Source organism: Grus americana, chromosome 13 (genome assembly GCF_028858705.1).
Source record: "Grus americana isolate bGruAme1 chromosome 13, bGruAme1.mat, whole genome shotgun sequence".
Lineage (NCBI taxonomy): Eukaryota > Metazoa > Chordata > Aves > Gruiformes > Gruidae > Grus > Grus americana.
This window is the reverse complement of record NC_072864.1, coordinates 11,432,692-11,456,031: the sequence shown is the minus strand read 5'-3', so window position 1 is coordinate 11,456,031 and position 23,340 is coordinate 11,432,692. Positions and strand designations below refer to the sequence as shown.

At 39.2% G+C, this 23,340-nt stretch overlaps 1 protein-coding gene across 1 annotated transcript in view; it reads right to left on the bottom strand.

Annotated features, from left to right (window-relative positions):
* Nucleotides 1-23,340, bottom strand: part of PEPD (peptidase D) — a 142,192-nt gene that overhangs the window by 85,379 nt on the left and 33,473 nt on the right. The window contains exons 8-9 of the mRNA XM_054840802.1: nt 16,530-16,605; nt 15,107-15,153 (exon numbers count right to left, since the gene is read on the bottom strand). Of these exons, the coding sequence (XP_054696777.1) occupies nt 15,107-15,153; nt 16,530-16,605 (123 nt within the window). The remainder of the gene's footprint in view (nt 1-15,106; nt 15,154-16,529; nt 16,606-23,340) is intronic.

Here is a 23,340-nt window from a genome sequence, read left to right as displayed (position 1 = left end):
TAATGAATGGGTGCAGGCAAGAAAGCATTGGGGGAAAAAACCAAAAACCCAACAACAAAAAATAATTGTCTGCCGACTATTGCCAGCCTAAATCATTATAGAGTAAAGCAGGTGCCAGACTGGGGAAACATTAATAGCTGAGACCCCCCCCAAAAAATTAGCTTCCTAATGAAATAGTAACTTTCTGGTATTGGGGCACGGAAACATTTTCATTCATTCCTATACCATCATTTACATCGAAATTAATATTCCTACATGAACTTAAAAAATTATTTTATTATGAATAAAACATAAAATTGATTTATTCAAAATACAAAGAGGAAATAACGCTAGATACATTGTTACAATGAATGAAAACCTTACCTCAGTTCATAAATTACTAATTTTGGAAATGAACATCATATATGCAAGTTAGTAGCCACTTTTCAAAAAAATCCCCCACAAATCCTTGTTACAAGTCACATCAGAAGAGTCTGCCCCATGCACTGAAAACCCCTGAAATTATGTGCACATTAACATATGAACAATGACATTGAGAGCACTCTGTGCACACGACAAGAGTTAAACCTGTAATTTGGAACAATTCTTTCCATTTTTCAGATGATGAAACACAAGTTTTCTGGATTTTAATAGTAAATAAATTGTTCTGAGTAGTGGAAACAACTGCTATAATACACATATTAAAACTTTAAGATGTTAAAGATCAGCTGTTCAATACATCCCAGTTTTACTAATGTACCAAAAAAAAAGCCTGTGCATGTGAACAGTAAACCCAAAGGTCCCCAAACAATAGTATTGCCCCCCTGGCTATAAAAATGACAAACTACATCCACAGTTGCAGTACACCCAAATTCTGTAACAGATTAGATTTAAAATTGAGCAATGCACCAAGGCAGCTATTAGTCTTTCAACTCAAGTATCAACTTCAAACAAATTAACGACCGAGCAGTCTCAACCAAATGGTGTCTTGACAATTACAAACTGCATTTCTAAATCCAAATTCCAGCGCAATATTCCTGAGTAAGTTTTCTGAACTGCAGTGATTTACTTGAGTAAAAAAATACTGCCGCATGTGGTTCTGAAATATTCTGCAAGCTCTCACATTCACTTCACCATCCAATTCTTTAATGAAAGACACATACTGGAGATGAAAGAAAAGGAGATCAGAGCAGGAATTTCATGTACAAGAGCTGAAAGTTACATCACACATGCAACCCTTGTCAAATTCCTCCAACTACACCCATCTACGCACAATCTATAGCAAAGATGAAACTGAATATTCTCCAAGAACCAGCGTGAGGTGAACCGTAGCTCAGCTTGAATCTACAAAGGAGTTGGCCAACAGTTGAGATTTTTGCACACTATCATCCATTTTCAGCACACACTCTTGGAATTAGAGAAGACAAGTAAGTAGACAGTAACAACTAATTGTATGGCCCTTCCCTTTCCCTCAGAGGTTTATTTTTTTCTCTTCAAAGCTTTATAGATTGATTGTAAAGCCAGGCTGTAAATCAAAAGAAAGCCACTACTCATTACCTAGTTAGAATTTCCTGGGCTCTCACTGTGAAGCTATTTCTCTGCTGTTTGATCTCAAGGCCACCGGCAATGTCTACAAACGCACTACCTATCATGGCAGCTGATTTTTTCCCAGATCTCTTTTCAGCAGCTTGATGCATTTCACCTGCTTCCAGTTCTAAAGAGAACCACCAAGATAAATGATTCATGGATTCAAAATACTTGTTCAGGTTAAAAAAAAAAGAAAAATATATGTAAAACCAGCTAGGAGTGACTCAGAGTTAAAGAAAATGGAGTGCATGGTCTACTGGTGTAGACCAACATGCCCAGCTGTGATTGCCTACGCTCCATCTGAAAAATAAAGGAAGTAATACTTTTTTCCAGAAAATGAAGATTTAAAACTACTGTTGCCACTGTAAAAGTTATCTCCCAGCAAGGAAAAAAACATTAAAAAAACATATGCTTCCTGCTCATCCCTATCAGCTTCTAAATTTCTTCCTGATGTATGAAAGATGGCATGGAAAGTTTCATTTTCTGGTGGTTTTTTATCTCCAAAATACCAGGAAAGAACAAGCCGCCTCTTTCCAGCGTTGCCGGAGGGCACTGCTCAAACAATCCACTTTTCCAGTCCTTTGCTCAGGTTCTTGCTACATAAAAGAAATACTTTAAGCCAAGTTCCCATCGCTGCCAGCTTTGAGAAGCCCTGAGCCTGTGTTTCAGTCCAACCAGTGCACGTAGCTACGAATGGCAGGCGCCCACCAGCACCCCACGAGCACCAGCAGCTCTGGCAAGGGCTGGGCGGCAGCAGCCCTGGCTGGATGCAAGAGGAGGTACCTGTAGTTTGAACATATCTCAGGGGTCTGGGGACTTGCATGGTGAGGGGCCCTGGATGCTAGCAGAGGGCTAATTAGCAGGTGTGGAAGCAGTGAAAGAAGAAGAATGGCACTTGGTAATGATCTGGCATTTATTTGGAGTGACAATGGTGACAGCTGTGATTTGCCATGATTTGTGGCTGTAAATTGGAAGCCTGGAGCCCCAAACCCTGTTCAGGTGCTGAGGATCAATGTGAGGCCATCAACAGACCGTCAAGATGAACTTGGGACAGAGCACTGCCTGGCATGGAGGAGCAGGACCCCCTACTTGAGCTGGTCCCACTAGCACCCTACACGCTCCCTGCTCAGCCCCAGTGACCATGGCCAAGCAACCTGGCACAGTACAAACCTGTAACACACAACCTTTGTCTCATACATTCAAAAGTAAAATACTTGATCAGTCTTGACCCACACATGCTTACACCCATTGATTTTTCCAAGCTATCTTTAAAGAATCAAAGCAGTTGCAGAGGGCACAACCCTACCCCTCCCTCTGCATCACCTCACTGAACAGGAGTGGAAAATGGAGCAAGATAAAATGTGTAGAGTGGACACTGAAGGAATGAATACACCTGGCAAACAACAAAGTAATTTAGCTTAAAATAACACACAGGGATCACTCCCACAGATGTAGGCACAACCAGGGTGCCTGTAGAGAAGCAGTACATTTTGTGTAGAGGAAGCAGGATAACCCACAGAAGGTTATGGAGCTCCACGTAAGAACAAGCCATCTCACCTGAGCTCCATAACCTGGTACACAATCTCAGGGCAGTGCCTTTCCCCATAATATTTTGGAATAAACTTTTAGATGTTTGTCATAATATTTTGGAATAAACTTTTGAACTGCTGAAAGGCCTCATAAAATCTTTTAAAATTACTTCTTCATACTATTATGCGTGCTAAGCATGACTGAACCAAAATCTAGCATACCTTTCCTCAAAAAAAAAAAAAAACCCCCACAATTTTCACTGGAAGTTCTACACAACAGCTAATAGGTATCACTCGTGTCTGCCCACACAAATGAATCTGCATCCTTTAGCTTGAGCCCAACAGAAAAAAATTTTCCATTTTTTACTTGCAAGGTCCTCTCCATTTCTAAGGGGGGAAAAAAAAAAAAGTTCTTTGCTCAACACTGCCTGAGACTATTTTCAGTGTCATCAATATTTTAAATTTAGAGATGTACCAAACAATGTAATAAATACAAATCACCAACTAAAAAAAAAGTACAAATGAAAGTGACCCTTCCTGTCCTGGCATTGGTATATTTAGGACCAATTTGTCTTTATGCCTCCGTGCAATATAATGGTGAGTGAAAGGTGCTTCTGGCCATCTCGGTCTTGAACTTCAGAGACAGGTGGCATAACATCCCTCTTCGCATCTCATGACCACTTTCACTTTGCAAAAGCCTTTGAACACATGATGCAAGTTCTATTCATTTCATCACAGTTTTATCACAGTTCATGACCAAACTGTGCTCAGAACCAAAGATGATACACGAGAAGATAGAGAGGGGTGGGGGCAGAAAATCTGCTGGGTTTGGATCTGATAGTTGAAGTAATAGACAAATATTATTTTAATTTCTGCTAGGAATAATAGACATGCTTTGATTGATAAGACTCAAACAAACGCACACCAGAATTAAGGAAGTGAAAAATACACGCACTGCATCTCTTCAAAAGGATGCACATTCCCCTGAACGCAAACATCGGCTCGTGGGATTTTACCCCAGATGCTACCCACTGCCTTCAGCACACCGATGGCTAGAAGATGAACATATTCCTCTTGTTCACCAAAACATTTCACTCATGCATACTGAATATCAGATGGTAACCCGTGTTCCTAAGCAACCCCATGCTCACTCCACATTCTCCCTCTCTGCCACCAGTAGACAAGAGGTTTTAATCATCAATTCACACTGCACCCAATGTGCAGGAATCCCATCTCGGGAGGCCTGGGCGCAGCACTGCATTAAGCAGCATCAGGCAGCTCCAGCCCCTGTTTTGTCTTCACCAAGGCATGCAGACTATAACTAAAAGACTGCATTGTTACTTTTGAGTTGTTTATAAAGACAGGTTTTGAAAAAAAAATCCTGGCTTAAACATAAAATGCTTGCAAATACAAGCTAAAAATTTATATTCTTGCCAGCAGGTATGGAAACATTCTTTTAGAGGTATTGAGGGTTAAACTTTTTTCTGACATTTATAATATTCAGTGCTGGAAAAAAATCTCTGCAAAGAATAATTGCTCCCACAGGGACCAATCCATGGGTCACAGTTTTTTGCACTTGACGGCAACAGAGCCTTGAATGAGATTTTCTATAAAACCTAGACTTAAGCTTGCAGCATAATCACAATGTTTGCCCTAGCTCTAGAAACTGAACTAAAGCACCACTTCTTCAGTGTAATTATTCCACACATGTTCCAAAAACCCATGGGGAAATTTTATTATTCAGAAGAATAAATAGGGTAAAAATAAATGGTTTTTAATTTTAGCCAATTTTTACACTCCTTATGAATTTTCATTTTTCTTATGCAAGTTTAAGTCCATGGGAGAGAGGATTTGCCTTGAAGAAATAATTAAACTTTCATCTTCAGTTATGCTTCTTAGCAAATACATAGCCACCCACATAGCACATAACACACAAGTGCTATTCAGTGACACAGAATGCCAACATAATCACCAACGCTTCATAATCCTCCTTTCAGTTTCAAATTGAATATTTGAAGTTTGAACTTCTGTTCAACAACCCAGAGCAAGCAGAAGTGCAGTAAGGGCTTAGGTTAGGAGGAGGTTGGGGTCCCAATACAGAGCTTAATTTGCCCTCAATACTTTTTTGAATACTTGAACTATTCTTAGAGAATAATGCAGTAATTTGTCACATGGGATATGTAAACCTACTGCCTTAGGGATAACAAAAGATTTTAACACTCAATTTGTGATGACAATGTCTGAACCAGGTTTAGGCAGCTGCCAAAGTCAGAATTTTTTTGGGAAGGGAAGCCGAGGAAGCAGGACTCCATCTGGTTCAGGAAGATGCAGGCACATTTTGCGACTAAGTCTACCCATAACACCTCCTCCAATTCCTGGAAACATTTCAACGCTCCTTTCCTAATGCAGGGGTCAAATAAACGACTACACAGGTGCTCTGCGGGCAGGTCGCAAAATCTGCACATCCCCAAGCTCATTTGCAAACAAGCTGCACCCTGTTCACAAGGTCCTGCTGATCCATTCACCGGCCTCAACCATCCACACACCATCTCTGCAAGTGCTGCTCCTTCTTCCTGGAGCTCAGGCTGTTTTCCACCACCTGAGCTGGCTGAAGAGAAGGGCAGAAAGACCAAACATCAACAGTGGAAATCAGAGGTTAAGGGAGACTGATGGGCTGAAATGTAAGAACGGATTAATTTTCAATGCTTATTCTGCACTAGGACCCCAGAGAAGAACAGTTTAGCAATCTTTCTAAAGATGTCAAATCTAGCTCCAAGGGCCTATTGTAGGTGGTAAAATCACCACTGATCCCAAGTGCTAGAACCAATATGAAAATGAAACATGAAGTTATACAGAAAACTACCAGAAAGAAGTTACAACATCCATTCAGGAACTGTTTCAAGTAAGAGAGACCTCCTTGCCCCACCAGCCCCATTTAACCAACAATCTCACCTGACCCAAACAAATTCTACACCTTAGGAAGGGCTTATGGACACAAACCTCTCTGATCTGCAACAGCAAAAGAAACAGCGTTGGCCAGGACGTTCCTCGGTTAAATAGTTTCTTGTCATACGATACTGACTTCCTTCTCACAAAGACAGGATTTCTGACCAAAACCAAACAACTCCTCCCTCAACACAAACACCTCTGAAATCTCCCAAAGTCTTGCACGACAGGGAAGCCTGAATGCTATTGCCATTTTCAACCCAAACAACACATTAGTCGCAGACTTCTTGTTGTTCTCCTCCTTCAAACACACGATGAAAGAAAAAAATATCCTGGAGAGTTGACCCAATCTAATGTATTACACCCACTGTCAAACTTTCCACTACAGAGCAAATCTAGAGATTAGACAGGCAAAAGACTATTAATAAATCACACCTAACATCTTCACACAATCCTAACATTTACAACTTACAGGTACACCTTGCAACCAAACAAATTCACACAATTTTTACAAATTATCTGCTAACCAGAAAGAAGAATGCCTGCCCCCTTCTGCCACTCAGTGCTGACCAAGAGGACATAGCAGGTTCATTTTGAAATAAGAAAGCAGCAGAAATCCAGTCCAATACTCCTGAAAGGCATCACATTTTACGAGAGGACTGTACCAAGTGAGAAGTGATGGCAACTAATGGATTAACTTGTGGAGCCTTCAGATATCACATATCTCATTGGTTCTTTTAAATATACAGGTTTCAGCAGATGAATCAGAAGACACAGAGTCAGTTGTCAGCAAAGCTCTTTGTATATCTCACTTCCCAAGACTGCCTCAAGGCTCAATTTGATCTACTCAGGAAGAGCTGCTGAAAGTAAAATCCAAGCAACCCAGAAATAATGTTGGGTTTTGAGTTCTCAACAGGGGCAAATTCCTTTTAGCAGGAATCATCACCTCTACTGTCTAATATCATTCAGGTTCCTCCCCAATCCTAAATTTCACTTTAGAGTTCATTTTCCATCACTTCTGCCAGGCAATCCAACTCTATTCTGCCCTGGTATAGGACTCAACCTGAGTTACACATGCCAACTCCTGTGCTGCTCAGACAGCAGAAATGCAGCGTAGTTAGGCACAAAGACTTCAGCACTAAGCAAACTCCAGTACTCTTGCATCCCTCGCTACAGGCAACCACCTGCCACTTTGTTCTTTGCTGCCTTCATCGACTGCTCATACACATTTTTTCAATTATGTTTGTAATCTCAGACCATAAAAAGCATAAAGTGACCTAAGCCTGCCATCTCTGAACAACACTTCAATCAAGAAGTGATCAAGACCAAGGTCAAAAAAATTACAACCCTTGAGAGCAACACAACATTCTGCAAATGAGACCAAGCCAATCTGCATGGAGAACCAAACTGAAAAAGACTTTCACATATCATCCTGTAATTACAATCCTGACCTTGTGTTTTTCCACACTGCTGATAATGGGTACACTAAAAAAACTACCACCTGCCAAAACAGTACACAGTTCTGCATTTCTTCCCCTAGAGAGATGATGCAACAACAGAAAACCAAACAAAAATCAAACAAAAGAACCATCAGGACAGATGTCAGAAACACTGCTTAATAAGCTGGAAGGCAGCACTTGCACACTATGGTGATGAGGATGCTCTAAAAACCAATTTGGAAAAGAATGTATGCAGGGTGCATGCCAGCAGCAAGGAACAGCGTGCGACACCATGTTATTGATGGACAGTCTTGGTGTTCTACCCATTTCCTTCAAGTCGGGCTTCTAGTCTCTGAGCATGATCACACAGCAATTCTGGTCATCGAAAGATGAGGGCAAACAAACACAAAATTCTGATCTCTCTGCTTTGACAGTAATTAGCAAGAATTATTGAACTAAAGCTCACAATGAAGATAAAGCTTCACATATGGTAGAATCTTTACTTTTGACTTGTCTGAACAAGCATGAACAAAATCCACAGCAAATAATAATCAGTTCAGCCTGCTGTCTTCTAAAACGAGTTCCATTTCACATATCTCCAATCTTAGCTTGTCATTAGTAATGCTAATTAGTTCACTATCTCGATGCCACACTAGATTCAGTAAAAACTGAGATCATTGCTAATTTGAGAAGAAAGCTTGTTCTTTCCTTAATATAAATAAGAGTAATACTCACTCTACAAAACACGCACAGAAATTAATATTGCTTGTAATTTTCAATCAGATTCAAAATTTAAGTAAAAATTGCAACTACTTTTTGATATCCAAAAAGATACTAAAAGGGTAATTATGAATTATCATAGCACTAACCAGATTAACAACCCTGTAAGGACATGCAATGACACAGCATTTAAAGTTGGGTTATATCTTGCTATGCAAGCAAGCCCAGTTCTGTACGCACGAACTTTGCATACATCCTTCCACAGCTCTCTTTCTGAAGGGAACCATTTTCTAAAACCAGCATGGTAATTTTTCTTTACTATCTGTGAGCTGATAGATGGTTTTAAAGTTTTCACACGGTCCGATTGCACAATTTTTTTTTAGAAGATAAAACCCAATTATGTGGAACTTCAATCACAAGTCACAAAAGAGACCTGTGCAATTAAACAGCACTCTTCTACACAAAGAACTAATTAAAGTGACATCCAGGAGGTGAACCAAGCTGTCCTCTACCGAAAGAGAGAACGTACGAGCTTGCCATGGGACCTCCTGCCAAGGGGAAATGCTGAGAGGTTACTGGGAATGGACTGGAACGGCTCTGCTCCCTCCCAGCAGTTAATGGAGTCCACTAACAACCACTATGACCACAAAGACCAGCAGTTCCGGCAAATCAGGTCCCAGACGTTCCTGTGCCCCCATATTCCCCCTCCCCAGAAGGTTTCTGCCCCCTACATTTCTCCTCTCAGCTGGGGAGAGGGGCAACTGGAAACGGGTACATGTTTGCCAGGGCTGGGGCAGTTGGAACCTCTCAAAGTGGATTTACCACAGAGCAGCACTTCTAAAGCAGATCAGGTGCTGAGCCAGGAGGTCTCCATGTTCAGGAGGTAATCTTCACCCCCACTTCTGCTGAGTCGAGTGCGTGTACATAGGCATTTGTGCCTCCGTGTGGCACAGAAGAGGAACAATGCTCAGGGGTTTTCTAAACCAATTTTTAAATTCACATTTATTTTAGGATTATTTACAACCTTAATTCATCTGGATTAGGAAATCAGCAGAGACAGCCTAATTTAAAGCATCAAAGGACCAGCTGTACCTGAGGGAAGATAGGCAGGAGGGGAAGGCTGCAGGAAGCGTCTCTCTGAATCCTGTTGCTCTTCCCCACAAAGATATTATATCTGATTTCCCTCTGGGCACTGGACACCTGAGATTCAGTGGCTCGCTCAACCCAAGCAATTAGCAGCTACCTAACATGTGCTGTCAGAGCTCACTGAGCTGCCTACCTGGCCCTGGTCCGCTGTAGGTCATTTTGTACAACCATTTTTAGGCAGTTCTGGGTGACCCCAAGCTGCTGTCTCCCACCAGGTGCTCCCCTGGCACAGGTACGAATCCACCGGTTCAGCTAGTCACTTCCCCGCTGGCCCCAGCATGATCCCTGTTGAACAGAAGCTCCTGGGCCACTGTGCAGTGCAGACATTTTGCTAAAAACAGAAATGGCTTCTGATTCATTTCTTCCTTTGACCCTTCTATTAGAGCTAGATATAAAGGCAGATAAATAACATCGGGTACAGGATTGTCTCGGAGCCAAAACACCACCCAGACAGCGGGCAGACACCAGTCCTACCACACAGGCATGCAGAAACAAAGGAAAAACAAATGGATTTTTATTTCTTTTTAAATGTGGTGAAAGGCCACCCTCCTCCTCCCTTTCAGATGTTTTTCATGTATTTTAAAGTTTTAAATCCAGCCTTTTGATAGTAGTAACCTACATTTAAAAACCCATCACCTCTAATTGCAAGGTAGCTTTGGGAAACCGGGCAGTCAAGCCATTTTCAGGCTACACAATGCTACCAACTGTTTAAAAAAAATTAAAGGAAAAGAAAATCACATTTCAGTAACTGAGCAGACTGACATGCTGCTTGAGATTAATGGAATCCTGGTCTCTTGTTTAATAAATCCTATACACAAATACCAGTGAGGGTCATGGCACAATTCAAAACCATTCCCATGTCAAAAAGCAAATGTAAAGAATTCACCCGTGTATTTTTGTCAGCTGCAATGGGCATTCTTGTTTACTATCCACACACACTTATGTGAAGGACTTACAAAGGCTATGCTTGAGCTGAAATTCTAAATACAAAAACTGGATCATGAAAAAAATAGAAATATTTTTAAAGATGATTTGCTGCAGAAGTCAGTGACTTTTTCTCAAGAACATTCAAAGAGCAAAATCTATCAGGAGATGGTAAGTGGCAAATCCTGATTAGCTAAAATAATCAGCATTTCACTAAAAGGAAATACCCAAAGGAAAATAAAATTATTCTGGTTATTTTCTCATTTCTAGTGAAATAACACGTATGTTTTATTTTCAGTTTGTTCCACTGGAGCAGAGGAAAGAGAGATAAATGAAAGATGAGAGCCATAATCCATGAGAGCACTCTCAGACTTCCACAGATAGTGAAATTTAACATTGACAGATATGACAGCAACTCATCTCAGTCTAAGCTCTGCTTTGGAATCAGGGACAGCACTAAAATGAATAGGGATAAAGAACTCGTATCAGCCTTAGCTGGTAAGAGAAGCAAGGTGTAAAAATAGTCCGCAAGCATTGTAAACCAAGAAGGAAAAACCTCTGTGGCCACCTTCTTGCCATTTTCTTCTTTAAATTGTTGCTATTACAGCAGAGTGGAGTTTAAGTTTAGTATTAACTACTACAAAATCCCCACAATTATTTGTATGGTTGTACAGCCCTAAAAGATCCACTGCACTATATATGGAGGGGGCAACAAGCTCTTGACCTGGGTGGCACATGCTCTGAACAAATGCCAACTCCCCCCTCTACAGCTGCAGCTGGAGAACCAGCGTCACACCCAGGAACCTCCCCAGCTCACTGGTGGCAACCAGCTGCTGTGAGATCCTGGAACATATAGAGATGGAACATATATTGGCTTCCATCACTTGTACCAACCTTAGCACTGACACATTTAAAGTCATAAGAAGGAAACACAGGCAACCCTTGCAGAGGAAAGCAGGCATGCAGAGATGAAATAGCTTCCCCTAGCAAGCTGATAATAAAACCAACAGTGACTGAGCAGTGCCCAAGAGCTACAGGATCCCACATCCTCTGAGCAGGTATGGTCAGATTCTTCTTACTTTGCTGCTCTTACTGACGGAAACAACATGCAAAGTACTGCTACCCACCTGGACACCGCACAGCACACTACCTGCCCTTTACACTAGCTAATTGCTCCTTTGTTTTAAAAGAGCCCACTCTACAAGATCAGGATCCAAGTTTTTGGATTCTAGGTACTGGAATCACTGTTATTTGCATGGTAGCACTCAGGTGCTCCTGTGCTCAGCAGCTGCAGGGGGTTCAGAGTCAAATCTAGGGAGATCTTGGACAAGGGAATGAGCACGTAAGCCTGGCTTGGTGTTGCCCAGCATCATCAAGGCAATGATGACTAACATTGTCATTTAATGAATTCAGGACCATGCACGTGCTCCTATCGCAGGGCAATTAAAAACAGGATAAAACCCCACAAAAACAGGCAATGCAGGCAATAGCTACATGTCCAATACTCTTTATGTAGAGAGCTGCTCTTCTGTTGCTACAGAATACACTTTCATATCATTCCCAATCAAATTAACAATTCCAAGTAGCCATCCCAATCTTAAAATTGTTCTCTTCAATAAAAAAAGGGAACAAATGAGAAAATGCACAGAAGATTCAGAACTTCATTTGGTAAATACTGAGCAGATGAATAGGCAGCTCTCTAGAAACTGATAAACGCTGATCTAGAGAAGGTCTCTCCAGCGCTTTAGAGCTTCCTGAAACAGATGATTGTAGGTCCTAATTAGTACTTTCAGTGTGTATGTATATATCTATATATACACACAAAATAATTTTGTTTATATATATATACACACTTAAAACAGCTTAACTGAAATCACAGTTTTCACTTCTAGAGCTGAAGAGATTTCTTTTATCATTTTGCTGTATTTTAACAATATATTCACTACAGAGCAGTTTCATAATGAAAAGCATTTAATTAAAGAAAATTAATTAAACATGAGATAAGCACAAATACTAAACAAACTACTTCAGAGAAAATCCAAAATCTGACCTACCAAAATGACTTTATATGCAATTACACATGCTGTGAATTACTGTTTGTAGATAATTGCCTTGGCTGTCTCCTTAAAGTCAACCGACCACACATTAGAGTTAAATAACATCAAACCAAAAAAAAGAAGTCAGGGCTGATTGGACTTGCAGTTAAATGCGTTCATCTTTTAAATATCTCAGCATTAATGCATTACTGGTTCAAAATCATTTACCAGTGGACCTTAATCAAAGAATACTTCCAGCATATTTCTGAAGCTAGTTTTCAACCCTCAAAATAAAACATACTGTCTTATCTAGAGATTTCGCCATAATTTACTTAATTTCACTCAAATTACTTCTCAGAGAATAATCCCAATCCTAGAAATATAACTAGCTTTATATATTGTTGACTCTTAGATACATTTCTGAGAGTATTTTAACATGTTCTTGCTGTATGATACAGTAGAAGTAAAATGACTCTTCTTTTGTAGAAAGGCTGCTTAACTGAATGAACAAAGAAAAGGCAGCACTTAGGTCCTACATGTAGTAATGGAGAATTTTAATTGCCTTTGGGATCTCTGGCATTATTCTTCCTAGCAGACAGGGTCAGACCAGCTTTACACCCAAAACCACACATGCTATACTCCACAATGTCAAAGAATGAAGTATAGCAGTATGAAAGGGGGTTTATTTGCCACATTTCAAGAGATACCTATATTCATTTCAAAAATTCACAATTTCACAACCATCAGTGGAACTACAAATGCACCTGAGGAAGAGGGCCACACAATTCAGAAAGCTTTCACAAAGGGAGCGGAAACCCTAGAAACACCAGAAAATTAAAAACTTCATTAACTTTTAATTGATCTCTTAAATACAAGTATGAATACTTTTGATAAATCTATAAAGACTAAGAATTTTGGTTCTCTGCACCCTCTGATTTCAGATGTACCAAAGCTGCTGAATGCAAGCTATCTAACCTTTTGACAAAAAAAAAAAAATTCAAAACCTCTACTATTTCAAAGAAAATCGTCTATTTTTGAAAGTTCCCTTCTTAGACTACATTAATGGGTTTATCTGCATACAGAGTAGAGATTTTCTAGACTGTTGTCTAGCTTCATTTATAAACATTTCAACTACAAATTTCTTGTGGTAGAAAGAAAGGTGTGGAAGTGATGGGTTTACATTTTTAGGAACCTTTTCCTCTAAGCAATATGGGAACAGAAAATGGAGCAGGGGTGAATTCCACCAGCAACAGAAACTGAAGTTCTAATTATAGTCTCCAAGGCAGACGCTACAGAGGTAGTCTGCCAAGACCTCTTTCGTTACTGAAATAACCCCAAACTCTTTCAAGAAGTGTAATCTATCAAGACATATGGAAGAACAGAAGGCAATTCTAAATAGGTTTAATAGACAGTTGCCTAATTTGTTTATTTTTTTTTAATTTGAAAGACACAAATAATCTTTTCAAAAGGTTGATGTGTGTGGAAGAAGCTAGCCAGAGAAGAATGAAAGTCCTGGAGTGAAAATGCAATGTACCTCACAGACTTACAGAAGACTGTATATATATGTACTTGTTGCATGACATTTAAACCAAACTGCTGGGATCATGACATTTAAAATTACTTGAGAACAAACTTGGAAATTTGGATTGGAAATTGGATTACTATTGACTTCCAGAGCCAAAATGTCACTATCAGCATATATATACTCAAGGTTCATTAATGAAGGTAATAGGGGAATGTATACACCATGGGTTTTTTCCCTGTTACCTGGTGGTATATGTAACTGCAATTTGAAGCACAGTCAAATTATAGGCATGAGCCTATAGAGTCTATAGAAATTTAAACTGCTTAAATGTAACATTAATTTTTCCATATTGCATATGTTCCAAGGGCATTATTTGTTTTTTGAGCTACCTTGAAATATGACATATATTGAGGTCACTTTGTTTTCCCTTCACTGAACTAGCCTGCTTACTAACATTTGAAAAATTACCATCACAAACCAACAGTAATGGAGATATGACTGCTATTTTATATTTCTTCATTATGAAAATTCTTTGAAAATTGAAAATGCTGTATGCGAGCTAAAAATAAATGGACTTGGTGATCAAAACTGTGCTTTATAAGATAGCCTGATGATGATCTAATGTAAATATTGATTTAAAAGAGGAGGAAATGTTTTCCTTGTATCTAGACACATCACTACTGTATCAGTTAGGAGCAGCCAATCCTTCCTATATATGCCTCTACAGCATGTTTTCTTCAACGTAAGAGATACATGCTGTGTTCTTATTGACTTCTTAACAGCTGAAGTAACATCCGTTACATTTGTGAGATGAGCTCCTTGTACAGGCTAAGTACAGGTAGCGCCAACTTGTAATTGCAGGCAAAATGTAATTGAGCACAGCCTTTTATAAGGTTCTTAAACACTCATACATGCAGTCTTCTAAGCATAACAAGCATAAGGGCAATGTTTATCCATAAACACCATTTTATTGGATGGCTTCAAACAATAACAACGGCTAGTTTGTAAAGCTTCTGTAAATTACTAAAACTCCAGGAAGAGAATTATGCTACACTAAACCATCACCAAAAAATAATCAACCATCACCAAATACACCTTTGAAACTGATGAAGTACCACCTCAAAATAACAAAATAATGCTTACAACAGTCCTCAAGCAGCAATGAACTCTCAGTCTCAACTGAATCAATACTACTGCTTTGCCTCAGCTATTGTTTCTACCCCTACTACACAGAGACTTTCTCCTTTTTATTACAATTATTGAAAGAATTCTTACCTCTCCATCTCGTATTCTTTCATTCCTGCTTTTACTGCCTTCATTACCTGTAAGATACACATTAACATGGGACATTCATAGCAGGAGGGAACCTTGTATTTATAAATTTACGACTTACAGGTTTCTCTGGAGATACTCAGTCATATTACAAAAATATCATCTGTACTTAATTTCAATTTACATTAGTAGATGCATTTTAAAACTACATTAGAATTCAAACTCATTTTAATCTTTATAAATGCCTGCAGTCTCCAGCAATAAAGCAAGTTTAATTGCAAAACTGCTATATCCTAATGAAGTGCAGCTCATCAAAATACCAATGCTTAATTCTGAAAGCTGTGGTGAACTTGGCAGCAAGTCCTTTTGCTTTACTTTTATGAAACACCAGCAAAACAAAACTGTGAACTAGAATATACTACAATGGGACATTCTCTTTTATACTTTGCAATCCAAATCAACAGAAAACTACTGGTGTTAACACTGTTTTACAACCCATAAGTCTGATTTTTGTTCTCAGATTTGCTGAGATTTGCACCAGTTTTATTCCTTTGCCTGTTTCTGTATGTGAGAAGATTGTTCAAGGATGATGAAGGACTGAGGAGAACGAATGCAAATGACTATCCATAGACTTTGCAATTTTACAATATTCACTTTAAAATATTTTTATGCTTCACAGTTCAGAAATCTGAGGAGCAAGAGCAAAGACAACAGTTGTGTCAGTAACCTCATCAGCTACTTTTACCTCTGGTCATTGCTCAGAACTCATGGCACCTCTGCATCACTATAGGGAGTGCAGGATTGAAACCCAAGTTAATTGTGTCATCAATACCAGTAGAGCAATATGACTTCACTGGTACAGTGCTAGGTCCAATCTGAGCAGCCTTGCTGACAGCCTGGATCTGTCTTTGCCACACTGCTATGTCAGCAGAACAGCATCATGAAGCACTGTTCTGGGGGACGTACTCATCTCTCCGGAGCAACTTAAGGAATCCTTGCACTGTCCTCCACTGTGCATGGAAACACTCCTTCAGTTTGTAAGGATCTGGACAGCGTAACCTGCTAGTTAAACATTTCAGAGCTGCACATGCTGACATGGGCCAGAAGGATATTCTTCTTGATCTCGTCTTTCTCCATCACTACACAGGTATTTGTGCATACAGGACTGCAAGCAGGTCACTTTCTGCTGCGGCTCCAGCTCTTATCCAAAACCACACTTCATTTCTCACACATCACAAATGCACCAGTGAGTTCAAGGACAATGCAAGGTATATTGCTGGGCTGTAATAGAAGGGATATTATCCTCTTATTCCTACCCAGCCTTTCCATTATTTTATTACTAAGCAATTCAGGGTTGCTGGGAACATTTTCTGAGTACCACTGCTACACTAAGAGCAAAAATTATTAACAGTAAAGGAACCATTACCTCTTTATGAGCTTCACTGGAGATTTTATTGGTGTAGCGCAAAACTTCCAACTCCATGTCTGTCTTAATCACACGACTTAAAGAAAAGTAGAACAGATATCAGGTTAGGTTGCAACTTCACAGCTTAAGAATACAAAATAAAAAACCCCTGAAAATAATATGCATCACCTATGGTAAAATTAGATCAAGTACACCTCAAGAGCGAAGAGCTATTACAGTATTCACGACAGCAAAGTTTTGTTGGCATTGATTCACCATTAACAAAACAATCTCACAAAGGAAAGTCACAAGCATTTCAAACATCAGCCTGCATTATTTTAATACTAATAAACAAGTGGTCCAACCAACATTTTTTCAACTCATTCTACAATACATTAGGAACAAAAGCAATGTATTTCTGCATTTGTCATGGCTCAAATACTACTTCAAACGGAACATTTCTACAAGCATACTTGATTTACTTTTTAAACACAATTTGAAACTAGTTTACATCATGCAATTCCCAAAGCTCCAGAATTTCTTTTCAGCACAATCCCAACTCCCACCTATTTGCAACAGCTCAAAAGGCAGGGGGCAGGCAGGATGATACACGGGGATGGACATGATGACAACAGGGACATGACACAGAAGAAATGCTATTGCTGTTTGGTATTACAAAAACCCAAAACATGAAATTCAGAAACCACAGCAGCAGTAATTACAGCCACAATGTCCATTCTCTTTCACATATTTCTGGAGGGAAAAAAACAAACAAACGAAACCAAAATCAACACCCTCCCATCCTGTTCTTTATGCCTGAAGAGATACTGAATTTGTGTCTATTTTTGAGCCTTGATATTCTGTTCTGAACTCATCTCAAAGATTCACCGTTAAACTCTTATCTACTTACACTGCTTTCTATCATGTATTTCAAATAAAAGCAGCTATTTAGTGTGCCATGAACAGGGAAGCAGAGATAGTTCCATACCTTCTATTGAAAATCACCTACTCTTTCCACTGCTACACACACTGATTTCCTAGTATTCCTCATGCTCATCTAAAAGGCAGTCATGAAGTACATACTTACTGTTTACGAAGAACAAAACTACATCTATTGAATTGCATGAAAATATTTAAATTGTATTTTGTGGCTCCACTCCAGAGCTTGCAGCAGTTACAAAGCGCCATAACTGTTATATTTTGAAACTGCCACAAAGACACCCCTTTTTTATTACAGCATGTTCCTACTCACACTGCTGTAGAAAACGATTTACTGTGTTTCTGCTCCTGTAGTTTGTTTTAATGAGTCCAGAAACAGGTTTCTCAGCCATCAGTGGCTCTGATGTGTGATAACTGCATTTCCCACAGACAGTGATTGCATCACTATGTGGCACAGCCACTCCCCCTCGCACACAACTTTTCTGGTGAGATTAAAGGTACCTTTGTAAAAATGCTGATATCAACCAAAATGCTCTTACAAACAGAAACACAGTAGAAGGGAATGGATTGACATTCTTAGTCAACTGGAATATGACACAAAATAATCATTATGCACATTGAGAATGAGAAGTACAAGGTTTCAAAATGCACAGTGAGTTGAAAAAATTACACTGGGATGGTATAATCTGCTCACCATGGGTGAGGAAACAAGCTTCTGCTTCTGCCTTTCAGCCAAGACATAAAGAACAGTAGTAGCTCAAATATATTCATGTTAGAATGAGGTAGCAAAGGCTTATAGATTTTTTTTTTTTAATCCTGTTCTTCAGAAGGCTGCATGTGCTAGCAGGATAATTTAATACTTGTTTGATGTGCCTTTATATTACTTTCAATATACAGTACATACCCCTGATCTGCCAGTGCCTGAGATACAGGTTGTTTCATAATTCAGTTGTCTAATCTCTTTACTGGGATCTGCTAGTAATACAAGTTAGTAACTGCTCAATGGCAAGTGCAAACATTATTAGAACCTATTTTACTTGACTAGGCCATAGGGTTTCAGGGTCAAGGTATTTATTTTAGATCATAATTTCTCAGGTATCTTTTTGCATATACAAAGTCATGCTCAGCCTCAGACAGACTTTTTATGCAATGCATCACCTTCATTTACACAAGGTCAAGAACTGAAACATGTTACAGGAAATGTTTAGTCATTCTGAGACCATCAAAACCCACTACCCAACCATTAGTAGGGAAGAGAGGGAGGGTGTACAATTGTGCAGGGAACACGATCAACTTCACCCTCCACTAGATACCGAAAAGAAAAAGTCACTGGGCTCCTAGGTTGTCTGCAGTGGTACTGCTGATGCAGTTCCCAAGGGCATGTATTTCCCCCAACTGCTTACTGCTCTGATGGCATAGAAAGCAACACTCTCCCAAGCCAGGGTTGAAGCGTTGCTAGTCAAGCACTGTGGTTAGCACTGTATGGCAATCTTGTGGGTGATGAGCGGTCCACAGTTCTGTTTTCCCCTCCACTTCCAAGATAAGGCTTGGAAGAAAGTCCCACCTTTGTTCACGAATGTGAACTTCAACACTCTATTAAAAACAGCTCTTGGACCAGTTACACATTCTGCATACATTCACTAACATATTAATGGCAACAAATAATTTCCAGGCTCCAGCTAATGCAATTGCAAAAACGTACAGATTCAGCATGTAACGCAGTTCTCAGATTAATAAGCAAGCCACTCAATGCAATCAAATTAAAATAGAAGCACAAGTCTCCTACTGTCAGGAAACCTGTAACTTTTAACTTCCTCCCCCATTTTACCACTGTAAAAACATTTCTTATTCCTCACTCTCCTCTTTTATATACAGTTTGTGGTTTTACTTGTACTTGCCATATGAGCAGGTGGTCTTTTTATGCATGTCAGTCATCCAACAGAAGAGAGAAGCTTTAATACAAACAAGTATCATTTCAGTCCTGAAATTAAGTTTGGGGATTTTAAGTGGCTGGATACCAAATTTAATGCACAACCTATTTTTCATGAATCAAGTGGTTAAGAGCATACAGAATTCAAGGCAATTATGAGGCTGAAACTCACATAACTCAACTACGTTTTCCTAAACCAGTGCTTTCCTCACAGACAGACAAATGTTTGCTTTTCTGTGCATTCACCATTCCTGATCAGACCACCAGAAGTATTTGTTCCCAATTATCAGCTCAGTGTTTATCAACTGTCTTGTTTTGTTGTTTTTAGTACATGCGTGCAACCTTAATGGCTGCTTTCTCTGACATGCATGAAAACATCTGGGTACATCCACTCTTCCTTGTCCTTCTGGAAACGTTACATTTACATACCACCTAGTAAGTATAGATGCTGCCCACACAGACAAACTCCACAGTCCTACCTTGTCTTCACCCTTTTTCACCTCTGCTGTCATCTTTCCACATTTTATTTATAGGAATTTCTCTACCATAGTTGATATATTTACGGTCTTCTGCAAGCTTTCACATAAAAACTTACTAACTGAATTAGCATTAAAGCCAGTAAACATAGTAATGCACATATGCAAAGGAGAAGCATTACAACACAATTCTGAAAGACAGTTGCGTGAACACCAAACATGGGAGTTCATCCTGAAACACTTCAAAAAGATGTTAAGAGGTTTACAACATACATAAAAATCCTCTGGAAACACAAAAAGTGTATGCCCAGCTTTAAGACATTATCGTACAGATCACTTTCCCAGAAGAAACAATTATAGCTTTCCATCAAAGTAATGCAACATACACAATATTTGAACTCTTCCACACATATCTATCAAATTCCATCTTCATTGAGGTTACAGGAAAATACAGTATATACAGGCACAAAATGAGCTGTACATTGCTAAATGTTTATCTTCTAGCACCACCACGATTATGGTAGACAGACATTGGCATACTAAAGTAATAAAAGGCCATTTTGCTAAGTGCAAGTCTAGAAAAATTTCCTTCTGATTACTAGGGAGATAATTTCAGTAAGTTTGGAATTTGTCTTCTGTTAGATAACATTTTCTTTTCAAAATAGTGAAATCAATACTTGGCATATACATTCAGTATCAAATTTGAAATGGGTGCTCTGAAGTTTAAAATGAAAATGTTTAAATATGTTTGTGTTACCACAGTCACCCAAAAAAAACCCCTGAAAACACCCTCTGCAGACTGCTGAAATCCAGTCTAAGGTCAAATTAATTTATGTTTTATCCTTAAGTTTCATAGCAAGTCAGAAAATGTTGAGATCTTGAAAAAGGATGAGTAAGCAAGAGAAGCAACAGATCCTTAATCACAAACGCTTTTCCCCTTGTCAGTATTGAACCATTTCCTCTGCATTTTATTAGAAGACGAGAATACGAGAGTTGCCTTTTGTAGCTCACAGTTCTCCCCAGCTGATTCAGAAAGCTCAGCCATTTCACCTCTTGCTGGCAGTTTTGACAGCATGGTATAGATCAGAGTTATTCTGACAAGTATCATGTAAAACAGAGTAGTTCAGAACTTGCTGAATTTGAAGTTATATGCATCCATGCAAGGATACGATTCAAATGAAGCAATTTCCTACCCTGGAATATAAGCCCCAAGAAATTCATCTTCCTCAAAGAAAAGTATTCTTAATTCTAAAAATACTATTGCTTTCCAAAGAAAGTTTCTTGGACAATAACTTGACATTCCAAGGAAATTTTTACTTTAGGAAGTTTTAATACACATAGCCTGTCATTCATGTACTGATTTCACCAGACAATTAAATCGTAACAATGGTCTTTAATATACTTTTGACTTAAAATGAAAGGCACCAAACTCAATAAAACCTTTTAAAACACTTTTGAATGCAAATCTGAACTTTGGCTTCACTTAGAATTCCTCTTCCTTGAAAGCCAGGTGGAGGGAAGGTGCATACCAAGCATCTCTCCCTTGTGAGATCACAGGGAGGACAAAAATCAGAATTCCGGGCTGGCACTCACAATTCACAGAAGAGATTCTCTCTACACCAAAACGAACAGCACCAAGTGCTGCCTTTCTGCTGCCTCAATGCTCCATCTCTCTCAGTACAACCTCAGGGCACAGACCTCATGTTTGTCCATCCCTGAGCTTCCTTCAGAAGATTTAACTCCCCGTTATCCCAAACCACAGAGGAGAAAAGCTTATCAGGTGACACCCTGGTAAGGTGGATGGGACCAGAACAAAAGCTAACTTGGGAACAAGCTGGTAGCACTAATCCAAAGCCTTCCACAGCTAAAATTGTCATCTCTCTCCCTGTCGTGCTGCTGTATCTACAAGATCAAAGATTGGAAGACCAGGCCCCTCTTCAGGTCCCCTTCCTTGCCCCTTGTCTTTCTCTGCTAACAAGAATACAAAAAGGCAGGCAAACAAGAGGAGCACAAAAACAACACTGTCAGGTTAAAGGTGTAGCTCCCTCCTCTGCTCTTTAAACGGTTTGTCAGGTCACTTAGAGCATCTTCCTCTGGCTGCTGGGCACACGAGAATGCAGTGTCAGGGGCTGAAAGTTCCCAATGTCTTAAAAAACAAAAAAACACCCATGCTCTACACCAAACCAACCAACTAGAACTCAGGAGCAGCCACCTCTGCAGGAAAATAAGATTTTATGAAGAATCTCTAATTTGATTTACCCTTTCTATTATTTTTGTAAGCAACGTAGCATGGCATCAGAGGTCTCAGAGCATGTGTGAACTTTTCTAGATCTTTCCTATCAGCACCTGTAATGACAGGAGCTTGACTAATTAAACACTAATGATATTTCCAAAAAAACCCCAGGTTTTGCTAAGCTCCTCTTTTACCTAATTGTGTTTAATTTGTGCATCTGAAAAGCACATTCCTACACATCAATTTCCAAGCTTGTGTTCTGTCTACATTACTCAGGACTTTGCACTTCAAAGGCTGCACCAACTCCTAAATTCAGAAATCAATTCTAGAAGATAATTTATCTTGGAAAATTAAGGGTCGAAATTCCAGAAAGACAGAATAGGCAAGATTCAAAAACTGGTACCCTGAGTTTTCTGTGTTACAAAGCACTCACATCGCCCCTTACACTCATCAGCAGGATTTGCAAGCAATGAATCCCACTACTACACATCTCCAGAACCATCCATGACTCAGTGATGGAACTATGTCTAAGCAAAGTTTCCCCACTTCCCATTTTCCTTTTACAACTTTTTTATGTCACACCAAGCAATGAAAAATAGCTGTAACAACAAAAATGTGACCTATTAAAAATTCTACACGTTCTGAAATCGCATTGATGTTCAAAAAACATCTCCACAGTTTGCAAGGTGGCAATTAGATGTAGATGAAGACAGTAGAAGATTGTTCTCAGCATATGTGCTAATAATAAACATTAAAAAAAATAATATGTAGTAGCATATAATGCAATAAGCTATGAAAGTGGTAGTCAGAGTGTACACTTTTCTGTTTGTATTTTAAGATTTTGAGCTTATCTGTCTTAATTAAGGATTTGCTTCCCCACTTCTAGATTAATAAATACACTCAAAAAGCTTAGATAAAAACCTAATTCATTAACAAAAATCCACTATGTTGTTTCTTCAGTTAATTTCCTAAATGGAAAACTAGAAAGCCCTCGTTATGGAGCAATCCTGAGGACAAAGTCAGCAATGCTGACCAAAAGAGGAAAACTGGTAAAACGCAGTAGCTTTGCAAGCTACTAATACACTCAGTCACGCTCTCTAATTTTGTCTATTCTAGATAGGCTACAGCAGAATTCACCTAGAATTACAGAGTACAGTTACATGAATAATAATTTAACAAAATTAATGCTGTTAAAATAAATCCTAGAGAAGTAATAACACCTTATTAAATATTACCTGTTCAGACACAATTTTC